General features: G+C 39.2%; 1 protein-coding gene across 1 annotated transcript in view; it reads left to right on the top strand.

Moving 5' to 3' along the window:
* Positions 1–14,348, top strand: part of GLDC (glycine decarboxylase) — a 74,567-nt gene that overhangs the window by 16,485 nt on the left and 43,734 nt on the right. The window contains exons 4-8 of the mRNA XM_019727139.2: positions 7,571–7,735; positions 8,966–9,043; positions 10,034–10,181; positions 10,502–10,698; positions 12,065–12,161. Of these exons, the coding sequence (XP_019582698.2) occupies positions 7,571–7,735; positions 8,966–9,043; positions 10,034–10,181; positions 10,502–10,698; positions 12,065–12,161 (685 nt within the window). The remainder of the gene's footprint in view (positions 1–7,570; positions 7,736–8,965; positions 9,044–10,033; positions 10,182–10,501; positions 10,699–12,064; positions 12,162–14,348) is intronic.

Below are 14,348 nucleotides of genomic sequence, written 5' to 3' on the forward strand. Positions count from 1 at the left end.
AAAGAAGACATAGTGTCAGGTAAATGGAGATCAAAACATCAGCTTTATTACTTAGCACTTTGTAGAGAAAGAGAACATGTGTATCCTGTGAACAGGCTCTTACAGAAACGATAAAGAAGGGGCTGAGCTGTGCATGCTCAGTTGCTTGTTCAGTTCTTACATCACCTATCAGGTAACTCATTCCCAGTCCTTTAGGGGTGTGTGTGTGTGTGTGTGTGTGTGTGTGTGTGTCTTTGTACCTGCCTGCTCTGGCTGCCACTGATTGCACAATACTGAAAGTGTTTTTCCCTCACTAGAGGAAAACTTCCCAAGTCCACTTCCATGCTATTTGGCTATTTTACATTGCTGTTTGCTGTATAATATAAAGATTGTAACAGAGGTCCACATTCCAATACTAAACAAGAAGATACTTTGGATATTTTTCCCCCCAACCTGCCTGCATCTGCCCTTACCATTTTTTTTTTTTGAAATATATTTGTCTTTCACTTTTTATTTTTCATTAGTTTCAGCTGTACAAAACAATGTACTAGTTAGACATTTACACCCCTCACAAAGTGAAAACCCCTCTCCCCCAATCTACTATCTCTCAGAGGACATTGTATGTATGTAGCTGTTACAATTCCATTGACTCTATTCCCTATGCTGTACTCCACATCCTGTAACCATATATATATATTGGCATATATATATATTATATATAACCATATATATATTATATATAACCATATATATATATATAACAATATATATATATTATTATTATTATTCAGCTTATTATATATTGGCATATATATATTATATATAACCATATATATATATTATAACCATAACCATATATATATATTATATATATATATATAATTATTATTATTCAGCTTCAGGTGTACACTGCAGTGGTCAGGCACACCTTGGATATTTTTGACAAGCAGAGGCCATGGCTCCAAAGGTGCCTGGGAGCAGATCAGGGCACCTGCTGCTTCTGCCCATTGGGAAACATTGTCTGACCATGGAGGAGGAAAGATGAGGACTCCTGGGCCTTTCTTTCCCTTGTATTTGGATCAGTTGTTGTATATGCCAGCATCTTTGAATTGAAACTATTTCAGCTGATGCCTTAGTTTCCAAAGGAATGTGTGTACTTATTTCCAGCATAGAAACCAAGTGTGGAGAGGCGATGATAATTCTTAGGTGATTTTTTTTTTTAGTTAGAGTATGAGGTCATTTTAATTTCTAGTAGGACTGTTACTATATGAGGACAGAATAAGTGGTCGCCTTTGCAATTGAAAAGCATTTATAGCAAGATGCAGAGATTGTCTTTTAGGTTAGCATATATAGAAAAAATCAACTTTAGTAAAGGGAAGGTAGGCTTCCCTGTGGGAAATCATGGAACTCCCTCCACATGAGCTTTTGAAATATCAAGTGCATACTCCAGAGCAATAAATCTTAAACATTCACTGAATACTTTGCATCTTTTTAAAAAATAAGTTTTACTTAATACGATTTTGTCCGAATTAATTTCAATTCTGAGTGACCAGAATTCTCACTGTGATATAATTATCTCATAAGAGAATCTCTCCACCTGCCATCCTAAGACAGACCACTGAGACATCCATGAGTCCTTCATTTTTCACGTGAAAAACAGAAATACGTGCCTGTCTGAGAAAATTCTAAGCTGCCATAATTTTTACTGTTTGTTCCAGTCAATACCTGAAGATAGGTATAGACCATACTTGTCTCCCAGCCTCTGGGAGGGTAGGAGCCTAACTTTTATGAACATCAGTTAGCAAACCCCGATGGGTCCCCATGACCAGCCTCTTTCTTCCTGGTTTTTGTTCTTTCTCATTTCCCTGACTCTACTGAGTCTCTGCTTATTCTCTTTCTCCTCCCTCATTCTGCTTTAAAACATCCAGTCACCTCTAAAATAATAAAATACAGTCACCTCTAAAATAAAAGGGGGAGAGAGAAATGTAGACCCATGTAAGAATACAAACTTTGATATTTTGAAAAGTAAACCTGACACGCTCCTTAATTCTAAACCTTGTACAAAGTGTTCTTAGTCCTAGCATCAGGCACGCTATGGCAACTACTTATGACATGTGAACTTACACTTTTCCCTCTTACCACCCACAAACATAACTGGTTTCTGTGTGTTTGAGTCTGTGAGTGACTGTGTGTGTGGCCACCAGCACAGCCCGTCATCATCTGCCTCAAGTCCAGACCTGTCGTTCTGAGGACCAAAGCGTTGCTTTACCTTACGGCATAGGCTCGGCTGGGGGGGAGCACAGCACCTTTGCATCTTTCATCTGCTTTTGCATAAGTGCAAAAGTGTTCCTGCGAAAGTGAGAATGTTTTGTCCTAGATGGAGTTATTAGTGTTCCATAACGACAGGAGCCAGATCTGTTAGCATAATCACTTCTGCCTTGCCATCTGCATCCAGAGCTTTTACTTACAATATGCTCCATTTCTTTATCAGTAAGAGGGAAAAACCATCAAAAAACTAGTTTTTCTGCTTTGGGTATATGTGTGAATTTATGTGCACTGTTGAGGGCTCCTTTCCACTGTGGTGTTTGGTAAAAGTTTGAATGGTAAACTCCAAGTTTGGTTTCAAAAGCAAATGGCCTGTCTTTCTTCCTACTACAAAATAAGCTACGACAGTACATGAATGGGCTGCAGCATTATGGCTGTCTGAATACTGGCCAGTTGGCCTTTATTCGTGCTGGCTGTACAGAATATTCACCATATTGCTTCCTGGCTGTGAGCTGATGTGTTCATTTACTTTAGGAGCTGCCAGCAATTTGAGAGGGAGACAATGCTGTTCTTTGCTTTTCAGTCCTGGTTTTTGGGCGCATTTAAATATTGTTCCTTTCCGTTCTCCGAAAGCGGATCTGGACCAGAGGGTGCTATAGCACCTGGCCAGTGAGTGATAGGGAGAGCTGTGCACATAAGGGTGCTAGATTTCACATTATCACCCTTCTGAATGGTTTCCATAGAGACGGAACCAACAAATTCCGGCAACGTGAGGTGAAAATAAATGGACAACATAGCCTCGAAAGAATACAAACATTTGGGCTCTTACAAGAAAATTTACCACAGGTCTAGAATTTATTTTATGGGGTCCTCCATTGCAAATTTTCGAATGCTGATAACATCAGTAATTAATATAAAAAAGAAATCTACGTTTTCTTTGTGGCCATTTCTCTTTTGTGTAGTTTTGGCACTGGGATTAAAATGAGAGAATCTTATGAATGTTTATTCTACTGCAAAACACCCCACTACCTCCCTCTTTCTCAATTCCAAAAGAAAGTCACAATCATAGAGAATCCAAAAGCCAAAATCATAGAGAATACTCAATATTTTGGAGGAAATGTTAATGCCATGTTGAATATATGAAGCATTCTATTTAAATGGGACAAAATACATTTTTGGATATGCAGATATTTTTTGTTTTCTAATATTAAAATACACCTAGAAACATAAACCAGTTGAGTAAACTAGTCAGTGGGTACATAGACATTGCAGATCAGACACATTTTCTTAATCACTATGTTTTGCCTAACGAGGCAACTAAACCCTTTGATGCAGGATGACAGGCCTTGTGTACGCATTTTTCTCCTAAAATGAAGTTTTATTTGGTATCTCCAGGATCGCGACTCACCAAGCTAAGAATCCTTTAATAGATGATTTTGAAGACAGTTAATGCCTGTTTTATTTTCGTAGTGTAAAAACCTGTAGATTATAAAAAAAGTTTACAAGTAAAAGAAGTGGGCTCATCTATTTGTCATCTTTGCAAGAAAACAATTCTGAAGCTCTCTACAGTTAACAGTGCTAATGAGCGTCAGCCTAACTTTGGACTTATAAAAGGGTCAAGCAAGGAGAGAACCGCTGAGCGAGAGGGAGGTAAAATTAAATCCCGAAGGCTGTGATAGAAGGAACGACATGGTCTCCGGTCTGACGGACTATGCCTGGGAGGTTTGGGGCTTTCTCCTGCAGGTAATGGGAAGCCAGCCCCCTTTGAGCAGGAGAATCAAATACACACACTTGCACCACAAATATTCGATCAGTTCCTATTTTAAGCACTGCTTTTAAAGGGATGTCAGAAGGAAGACTAATGGCCATAGGTTATTATTTGGGGCTAAAAAAAATCTAGAGTTTACTCCTTGAGAATTGGTAGAATAGTGGTATCTTTGAAGGAATAAGAATATTCGGGAAGCGGGACTAGTTTGTTTGGGGATCTAGTTGGATGAAGAACAGGAAATGTGAAGACGACATGGGGTGTGATGAATTTCCAGGAAAAAATAGTTTCCAAGTAGAAATATCTAATAATAATATCTGAATAGAACAGTGATTAAATTCTTTGGGAGAAGTCTATGAGTGTTTACTTTAAAATTTTTTTAAAAGACCAAAATAGCAAAAACAACTTTTTAAAACAACTAACATTTGGGCTGGATTTTACCATTTCCAAATGTGCTATATAGTTTAAATAAATTACGATAAATAAAATGATTTAATACCATATAACAATGAAAATTATGTTGTATAATATTTAGTTATTAGAACTGCCCATGGAATAATGTTAATGGAAAAAGAAATCATGATACAAAACTTTATAGAGTGTAATCTTACTTTAAATATACATATGATTATGATGTAGGAAAGAGACTGAAATCAATTAACTTGATTGTGGTAATCACTTCATAAAATACATGTATACCAAATCATCATGTTGCACACTTCACTTTACATATATACAATTTTATTTTTCAATTATAACTCTATAAAGCTGGAGGGGAAAAAAAAGAATGCATAATGAAAAATCACAAGTCAAGAAGAAAAGGGACAGATAAGACAACAGAAAAATGGGCAGCACACTTGAGTGTGCCCATCACAAAAGAGAAAAAGACTGAAAAGAAACGCATGAAAATGTTTACTGTTGTTCCCTTGGAGTTTTGGAATTATGGGTGATGTTATTTTTCTTGTTACCTGACCTTTTTACAATGACCATGGATAAGATAATCAGAGAAAGGTTGTGAATGTGTTCCTGACACATAGAAGATGGTTAATAAATAGTAGCTGATGTCTTTAACATTTAGAACATAAAATAAAAAAGGAAAAATATGGTTAATCTTACTGCTCAAAGAAAAATCACTGTTTACATTTACATTTTCATTGACTTGTTTTTACAAATTTACAAAAATAGTTTCATGGTATTTACACTTAATTTTAAAAATTAATATATCATGAGCATCTTCCATATCAGGAAACATTCTTTTACACATAATTTTCAATAAATGCATAGTATTACATGCAGTTGTCTAGTTTATTTAATCATTCCCCTGCTAGTGGATACTCAGTTTGTTGTTCATTTTTCAATTTTATATTCAGCGTTGTGATGGATTCTTTGGAGCATCACTCCTCTTCCTATTGTATATCCTATATCTATTAATATCATGGATATATTGAATCTTTCCCATTTATTAGATGGACTAACTGGTACATGTGTATGTGTGTGTGTACATGCATGTGTGCAAGTTTGTGTATCACTCCATATGTCAAATAATGATTCCGAGTAAAATGAAAGTTTACAAGGCAACGTAAACATGTCTCAATGGTGGCCCTGCTGTGTGTGAATGTTTTATCTGCTCTGAGGTCACAATTGCCCCTTGTCTATACCTTTTGTGTGACTCCATTTCTGCTCAGATTCCCTTCCTACTTTGTCTGCGTCATGTATTGTCTGCCTCATTTATTCCAGTTCACCACCCACTTAGAATTTGGCAATGTGATTACAGTTACTAAGCCAGGCTGTTAAAGGAGTTAACTGAAGCAAAAATGTACTCTGTTACACACACATACACACACACACACCCCCAATAAAAGTTTCAGCAAAATTATTTCAGTCTTCACATTGTACTGCTTGGTAAGGCAAGCTTCCCCACCCCACTAACCACGAAAGGTAAGAAGAGACATTGATTTCAAAGCCTTCAAAAAAGGGAAAAAAAGGATGGAAATATCCTGAATGTGATTACAAGAACATGAGAGAAAGGAAAATGGAAAAATGAAAGATAATCAGAAAACAAAAAGCTTGGAAAAATGAAAACAAAACAAAAGAACCTAAAACTTTGTCTGAATACTCTTCTGGCATGGAAGGACAAAATAAGAGATAGGAAACAACTTAATCACATGCAGGAGCATGGTCCACAGTCTGACCCACGTGGGTGGTGGGCAGAGTGAATGGATTCTTGGTGAAGAGATAGCAGCTCTATTATAAGTCCACAGTCACCCTCTATCCTATCACCTTATTTTGTTTCTTTAAAATATCACTCTGAAATAATTTTATTTGTCTCTTTTGCCTCATTACAATCTATTCTCCTTGAGATCAGGGACTGTTATCCATCATGCTTATGATGTGTCACCAGAACCTATTGTAGTTCTCAGCACTTAGTAGGCGTGTGATAAATATTTGTAGGATGAGTGAATGAATGAAGGAATGAAAAAAAGGATGAAAGCACTGAGTGAGTTAACCTCATATACCTAAACACACATTTTTGGCTAACAACTGGAGGCTATAAGATTAGAATTCATGTGTATGCTGCCTTCTAATAATTTTTATCCTTGATTTTTGATAGCTATGTAGGTAACTTACACAGACTCTTAATAACTAGATAGGGAGAATTCTTAAATAGACCTCTATTCGTTTTTTAGGAGCACATAGAACTTCTGGTTAGTATAAAAGAAATATTCTTCCTCCCGAAAAACAAGTTTTGAGTATTAGAAATTAGATTCTTGGCTATTTTCCAATTGTGAACTGTGAATGGAATGAGCTTTTTAGCCAAAAGAAAGATAATAGGAAGCAAAATTTCTGTTTATGTCATCATAAGTAGGCTCAAGTGGATATTAAAAACCAGCTTACAGTAAAGCACATACATACAATAAGATTATTATTATTATTATTTTAATTTTATTGGGGAATAGTGTGTTTCTCCAGGGCCCATCAGCTCCAAGTCATTGTCCTTCAATCTAGTTGTGGAGGGCACAGCTCAGCTCCAAGTCCAGCCGCCATTTTCAATCTTAATTGCAGGGTTCGCAGCCCACCATCCCATGTGGGAATTGAACTGGCACCTTGTTGTTGAGAGCTCGTGCTCTAACCAACTGACTTATCCGGCTGCCCTTCTGGAAGCTGAGCAGCAGCTCGTTGTCTTCAATCTATTTGTGGAGGGCGCAGCTCACTGGCCCATGTGGGAATGGAACCGGCAACCCTGTTGCTCAGAGCTCGCGCTCTAACCAACTGAGCCATCCGGCCTCCCCTGCAATAAGATTATTAAAATAGAAATGTGAAATTAAAAAATAATGGGATAGGAAAGTAAGTCCTGATCATCCCCAAAGAATAATATTGTTACTGTGACTTAATTCTGAGCTTCCTTACAGAGGCCAAAAGGGAAGCTTACTGATCTATTATATAACTCTCAAGAGAGGTACACTTAATTTTCAGGTACTGAATTCTAAAGTGAAGACATTTCATGAACTTTTCTGAATAGTGGGGTCAAAGTTTGGACATGGCCTTTTGTGTCCCTCACAGGATCACCCAGTATACTCCATACCAGCCAGAGGTGTCCCAGGGGAGACTGGAGAGCTTACTGAACTACCAGACCATGGTGTGTGACATTACGGGCATGGACATGGCCAACGCATCCCTGCTGGATGAGGCGACTGCGGCTGCAGAGGCAATGCAGCTGTGCCACAGGTGAGAGGCCCAGCCTGAGATTCCGTCAGGGTAAGGGACAGCCTTTTTCCTGCTTTGTCAGAAGTTTTGGTATTTCCTGAGGATGCATTTCTAGAATTTGAATTGCTGGTTCATGGTGTATAGTAAGTTAACGATCACTCTCCAGTTCCTGACCTTCCTTCCTTCTTTGCCTTCTGAGTAATTTGAGCTTACCTTCCTGGTAGAATTCTCATGTAGACGGTCATCTGGTTGGGAAATCTGCCCACCCTTATAGTGTATCTGTCTGAGATTTTGTGCCTCTAGCCTTGAATGCCCGAGTAAGTCTCTTCCTTGGCTTCCACAGATTTGAGAGGTGGTGAGCCCCAAATTTGCTCAGCAGCTACGGCGGCCTCTGAGTTCCAGCCGCAGGCCCTTCTGCTTTCCAAGTAGCCCTGTAGGGTGGGTTTAGGCTCTTCCTCCTGTCATGGATGGACAGCTACAAAGGAATGCTGCTTACCCACTCCTGGTTATTATGCTGAGCGTTTCACTCATTTTCATCTATCTCTTCCTCATCCACTTTCTCGCTTCTTTTCCATTCACTACCACTGATTTTGCTAAATAGTGCTGGAATGAGAATTGTATTTCAGTGGAAATCTATTCAGTAATGGTCATTATTAATCATTAAGGACTCAGTATTTTCTTATACTGTTGACATAAGAAACGTCCAAACCTGTAGAGAATTTTTATAAGAGTTTGTTTGAACCAAACTGATGACATGCTGCGGAGCAAGATCTCAAATGCTCCAGAGAATAACAGGTTTGCAGCTTCTTTTATGCATTTGAAATTAAGGAGGGACTATAAGGAAGATTACACAGGGGTGGGAAAAAGCAAGGTGGCGGGGGAGCAAGGCGAAGACTGGATTATAGGGTAGTTAACAAGATATGTACTTTTTTGTGGTTAGGGCTTATTTCAAAGGTGTGTTAACTTAAATGCAAGGAAACAGTGGGTTTATCTTAAGGCAAAGATAAACCTTTTATTAAAGAAGTTATATGCCTAGGGCATGACTACCCACTGTGACCTGCCCAGTTAAGAATTTATTATCAGATTACCCTGTGAGATTACTTCTGGAGAACCTTCCCGCCCCCGCCCCCCCCACACCATCCACAATACTATGCTTAGACTTTCCCTAAGTGCAAGCTTTGGTTTGCATTCTTAGAAGGTACTCTTATTTCTTTAATCTTCATGTTAAAATGTGATTTTCCTTTTCAACAGACACAACAAGAGGAGGAAATTTTTTGTTGACCCTCGTTGCCACCCACAGACAATAGCTGTCATCCAGACTCGAGCCAAGTAATTAATTTTATTCATATTTTGAACTCAGAAATAATAGACTCATCTCAGCTGATTTTCTCGCTTACTTCCAAACTAATTGGAGGTGAACCTGGTTTAAACTGGGGTTGCTGGGTTTTACTTTCCCTCTCACTTTCTTCCCAGGATCTTGCTGGTAAGTAAACTATGTCAGAGTTGAGGGGAAATAGCTGTAGTTGCTTCTGCTTTGTATTAAGTTATAATAATGTTTTCTGTATTCTGTTTATGTAAAAATAAAATTTTAAATATTAAAAATTTCAACAGTTTTGCAGAAACTTTGAAAAGCAGAGGGAATAAATGGAACTCTCACACAACTGTGAAGATTTTGTGTGTGTTCCTGCAAACATAGTTATAGTCTGTTGTGGGTATAGAATGATGCAGATGAAAGTTTATTGTATTTGCTTAGTGCTCTAATCAGATAAAACAGACAGTACAACTACCACTGTGGGTGTGTTTGTTTCCTTGCTCCTTGTAAAAGCTGGGTAATCTCCCTGACACCCATTCCACCATCTCTTCAGAAGGCGCTTCTCACGGATATTGGAATTAGATGGTTTCAGGAACCTAAGGAAGGTCTCCTCCTTGTCTTACTGGTGGTTTTCCATTCACCTACGACTGATCCAGTGGGAAAGTAGCGATGCCTCTGTTGGTTCAGGTGTTGGTTCTTTAGCCCTAGGAAGCCATGTTTTTGGTCTTCTCTCAGGAGCTGGTTCAGACAGGAAAGGGGGATGAGTGGTAAGGGTGGAAGAGAAAAACAGAAGCTGAGCCATTGAATGCACTGAGTTGGTTTGAAGCACTGTTATTACTGAAGGGCCAGGTGTGGAATTGGGGTGTGTGTGTGTTGGCATGGGGTCGTGGGGAGACATTGAGGAAGGACAGAGTATGAAAGCTGTATCATGGAAAAGAAACTGTAGGTAATTTGATTTTCCCTTGTAAACCAAAAACGTGATTGGTCTTCGTCTTCTCTCTTTCCAGATATGCTGGAGTCCTCATTGAGCTGAAGTTACCCCATGAAATGGACTTCAGTGGAAAAGACGTCAGTGGAGTGCTGTTCCAGTACCCAGACACGGAGGGGAAGGTGGAAGACTATGCCGAACTTGTAGAGAGAGCCCATCAGGCTGGGGTAGGCAACCCTCCTTGTGGGGGCATGTCTCAACTTTGAATTATTATTATTATTTTTGGTGTGTCTTAATTTCTGTAGCTTTATCACCTGGAATGGTAAAACTGTCTCCTCCTATCTCCCTTCTTCAAGTTTATTTGTTCATTGAGTCCTGGCACATAGGAGGCACTCAGTATATATTTTAAATGAATGAATGAATAAATGAAGTTCACACGATATGAACCAACTCTGCCAGTCTGCCTATAATAGAGATAATTTGTTACTCTCCCACTACTGTCAGGGAAAGTAACAACCTTGTCCATTTTCTCTTGTTTCCTTTCTAGAGCTTGGCTTGCTGCGCTACTGACCTTTTAGCTCTGTGTATCTTGAGGCCTCCCGGAGAATTTGGGGTAGACATTGCCCTGGGCAGTTCACAGAGATTTGGGGTGCCACTGGGCTATGGCGGACCACATGCAGCCTTTTTTGCTGTCAGAGAAAGCTTGGTGAGGATGATGCCTGGAAGAATGGTGGGAGTGACAAGGTAAACAGCTCATGTTTCTCCACTTTTGTTGTGGTGATGGTTTTCCCTGCTCTGTCTCTTGATCACAAAAATTCTTGATTATTCTTTGAACTCTACTGGGTCATTTTGGGTTGATTAAAGAAATACACAACATAGATTCAGAAGAGAGAATCTGTTTGGGTATGAACGAGTTAGTGCCTCTTCTCAAATGCCATGAGTTTGTACATATTAGAAAAAGTGTGTGTATAATTCACAACATATTTGTACTGAAGTCATATAAGTGAATTTATCTAGATTGATGAAAACATGGAGAGACTGAATAGTTTAGGTATGTTTTATATCTAACTAGTTTCTTTCTTGGAGGTGTCATGCCACACAGTTATGTAAAGAAGGTGCAATGAGAGATTGTGATGCAGACACCCAGTAGGATCCATGTTATTTCCTAGAGGCCTGCCACGGGGCCATTGGAGTTACTTCCAAATGTACTTTCTTGAGTGCTTCTCACTGATGAAGCTCCTCAGATTAAGAACTTCAATGAATGCCATGAATATTATTGGGAAATTTAGCATGATCTTTTTGACCTTTCATAAAAGCTGATCTATTAAAGTCAGTGAGTGGTCTGAAATAGTGAATGATGTGATGGTGCTGTGAAATTCTAAAGTATTCTCAATTTGCCACAGGATAGCAAAAGGCACTTTACTTTTTAATGGGAAAATAACAGTTCCTTAAAGTATTTTTACATTGGCTTCTTTCCGTGATGTTTCTTCACCAGACAAAATGAGGCAAGGGGCTTTCTAATTCAAAAATTTTAATGTAAATTATTAACCCAATAATTTTTGTATTGAACTTACACTTCTGGAAAATGGACCCCAGACCTTGACGAAATAAAGGCTAAGTCTGCTAAATCTTTGTGTTTATCCAAATTTTTAATTGCATTAGGAAGGGAAAAATTATTAGGGACAGATAAGTTGATTAACATCATTTTTATTTATAGCTATATAGGCACTTCAGATTTCTAGTACAGAAATGCTGTTTCCTTTGTCAGATACTTCCCTTTATCCTGAGTCTGCCAAGCAGCTCAGAGTTCAAGTTAATTCTCAATCACCATTATTATATGAATATTAGGCTGGGTAATTCCTGGAAAATTTCCTTTTAAGGTTTCCAGCCTTGTTGTGTATACATATCTCTTGGTGCCTCAAATCCTCTAAGTGCAAACTAAAAATGCGTAGTCCTATTTTGAAGAGGATGGTTTGGAAATTGTTACTTTATGGCCCAAGTAAATTTGCTGCATTTACTTCAAGCTGGGAAGAAAAGAAGAAGGTCCATTTATGACAACTCCTGGTGCTATGATTATCTGTGCTAATTGGGTGTTTTATTCTTGGCCCAGAGATGCCACCGGGAAAGAAGTGTATCGCCTTGCTCTTCAAACCAGGGAGCAACACATCCGGAGAGACAAGGCTACCAGCAACATCTGTACAGCTCAGGTAGATCACATACCTGACCGGCACCTTGAATGAATGCCTTACATCTATAGAAGTGAACTACTCATTCATCCACTCAGTTGTTCTTTAATTTATTCACCACCTACTGAGCAGTGTGCATACCAGAAGTGTTAAGATCTTATTGGTAAAGAAGTCTTATGGTCTTGTCAGAACGAAAATACAATGTATTTTACTGGTGCTCTGTGTATGCATACCCTTCACCCTTCAAGGTCTCTAGCATTCTTGTCCATAGGGCAAGTTTATTATGGGTGGTCATTGGGTGCCGTCTCTTTGGGCCGCAATGGAGGCCCTCCAGGGTAGGGTGAGGAAGGCAAAGTGAGGATCTTGAGGTGACTGTACTTGAAGGGGATGACCCAGATTGGCAAGCTGGTCGTGGTCATAGGGTACTCTTACTGATAGGCATTCCTCACGTGGGTGGGGTAAAGAAGAGGAGTTACCTGGAAGTTGCCCAAGGGTTCAGGTCAGGGGGAGCGGTGATTTCTGATGTCCAGCCAACTCCTCTTCTTTACCCCACCCACCTGAGGAATGGGGTGGGGTAAAGAAGATCAGGTGCAGGGCTCCTGCTGAGCATGTGGTCTATTCTCGGTCCTTCTCTAGCATTCAAGGTCAGAGAAGGAGGGAGAGCTCACAGATGCTCTTCCTTCTCAGGGCATTGGCTCAAAGCACCACCACCAGGTTGTAGAAAAATCTCTCCAGGAAGGCAGTAGATGACAAGGTCTTATAGTTGGTTCTGTAGCCATTGGTTTTTGGAGCAGTTTCCTCATTGATTTTCTTGTATGATCTTTTTTTGCCTCTGGAAGGTGGCTGCTTCTTTTCAGGGAAGAGCTCTTCTAGTATCGTAGGAAGGAGCCAGTTGTCACAGCCTTTTCCTCTTTTGACAGCAAATGGATCTTTATACGATGCTTTCACTTTCTGCAGTTTACCCTCCATTTGTTGAATTCTCTGCTTGCAGATTTTCCCTTTCCCTGCAGCTGACTGCTCCTATCTTGCCCTTTCTGCTCATGTTCTTCCACAAGGTGTCTGATCATAAGTACATAAGGGTTTTTGAATTTCCCAAGTGAACTGGGACTGTCTACAATGAACAAATCTTATGTTTGTACTTTTTAATTTATTCCAGTTCATTATAGCTGATGTTTTATTTTTTTAACTTGGATTATAAAAGGCTCTATTTTTGCAGTAATTATTAAAGTGATATTTGCCCTGGAGATCACCATACTCTTGTCTTCCTTGATTTTCACCTTTTCATTCTGGAGATCTCTCTATTATCTGTTGTATTTCATGCATTTCCTTTTCATGATTGGTTGCATAAAACAATTGCCCGTAACTCCAGTGCCATTCTGTTTGTTAGCTTGAAATTATTCTCTTTTGTTAAGAGATGACTGCTAGCTATTGAGTTGTTCTTTGGACACTCTATGTCTTTGGAGACTTGAGTTTGCACAAGTAACTTAGGGTGATATTGTGTGGTTAGAAGGCTGCTTACTGGCAGGATCTAAGGTGAAAAAAACAGGTGAGGGATGGGGCCAAGAGGAGGAGAAGCAAGTGGTGGGCCGCTATCACTTTCCCCCAAGTTGATGCTCCTTTTGTCATCTGGCCCTAATCATCCTCTTTTTATCCTCTTCCCTGGCCCGAGGTGCCATCACAGAGTTCCCTTCCTCGCTCCCCAGGCAGGACTCCTTCACTGAAGCATCTGTGGAACTGCGTCCCTTATCTCTGAGAGAATCCAATGCCATTCCTTTCTGTTTCCTGTCACACTAGAACACACACTTCCCTGTAAATATTTTCATGAAACTTCAATCCAATAGTCAAGAGATACGTATTTATCTAAGTAAGTGCTGTCCGCAGGGAATAAGCCAGTAGGTTCTGGTTTTTCTTTTTTAATATATGTCCTGCCAACTCATTTTGGTTTTATTCCCCTGCCTTCTGCATTTTTATCTTTGGTAGTTCTTTGCCACATATTTTTCCATTCATCTCTTGGTTGTTCAAATTCAGCCTCTAGTGCTTTATTTAAGGCCTTAGGAGAATTATATTCCCTGAGTTCTGTTTTTGAAAATTTTTGTTGCTTTTATCCTTGAGGAACTGTTTGATTGAATATAAAATTCTTAGATCTCACTTTTTTTCCCTCCTGAGCCCTTTGTTGCTCTTGTGTCTTCCAACATTAAATTTGCATCT

The sequence above is a fragment of the Rhinolophus sinicus genome, linkage group LG04 (assembly GCF_036562045.2).
Source record: "Rhinolophus sinicus isolate RSC01 linkage group LG04, ASM3656204v1, whole genome shotgun sequence".
NCBI lineage: Eukaryota > Metazoa > Chordata > Mammalia > Chiroptera > Rhinolophidae > Rhinolophus > Rhinolophus sinicus.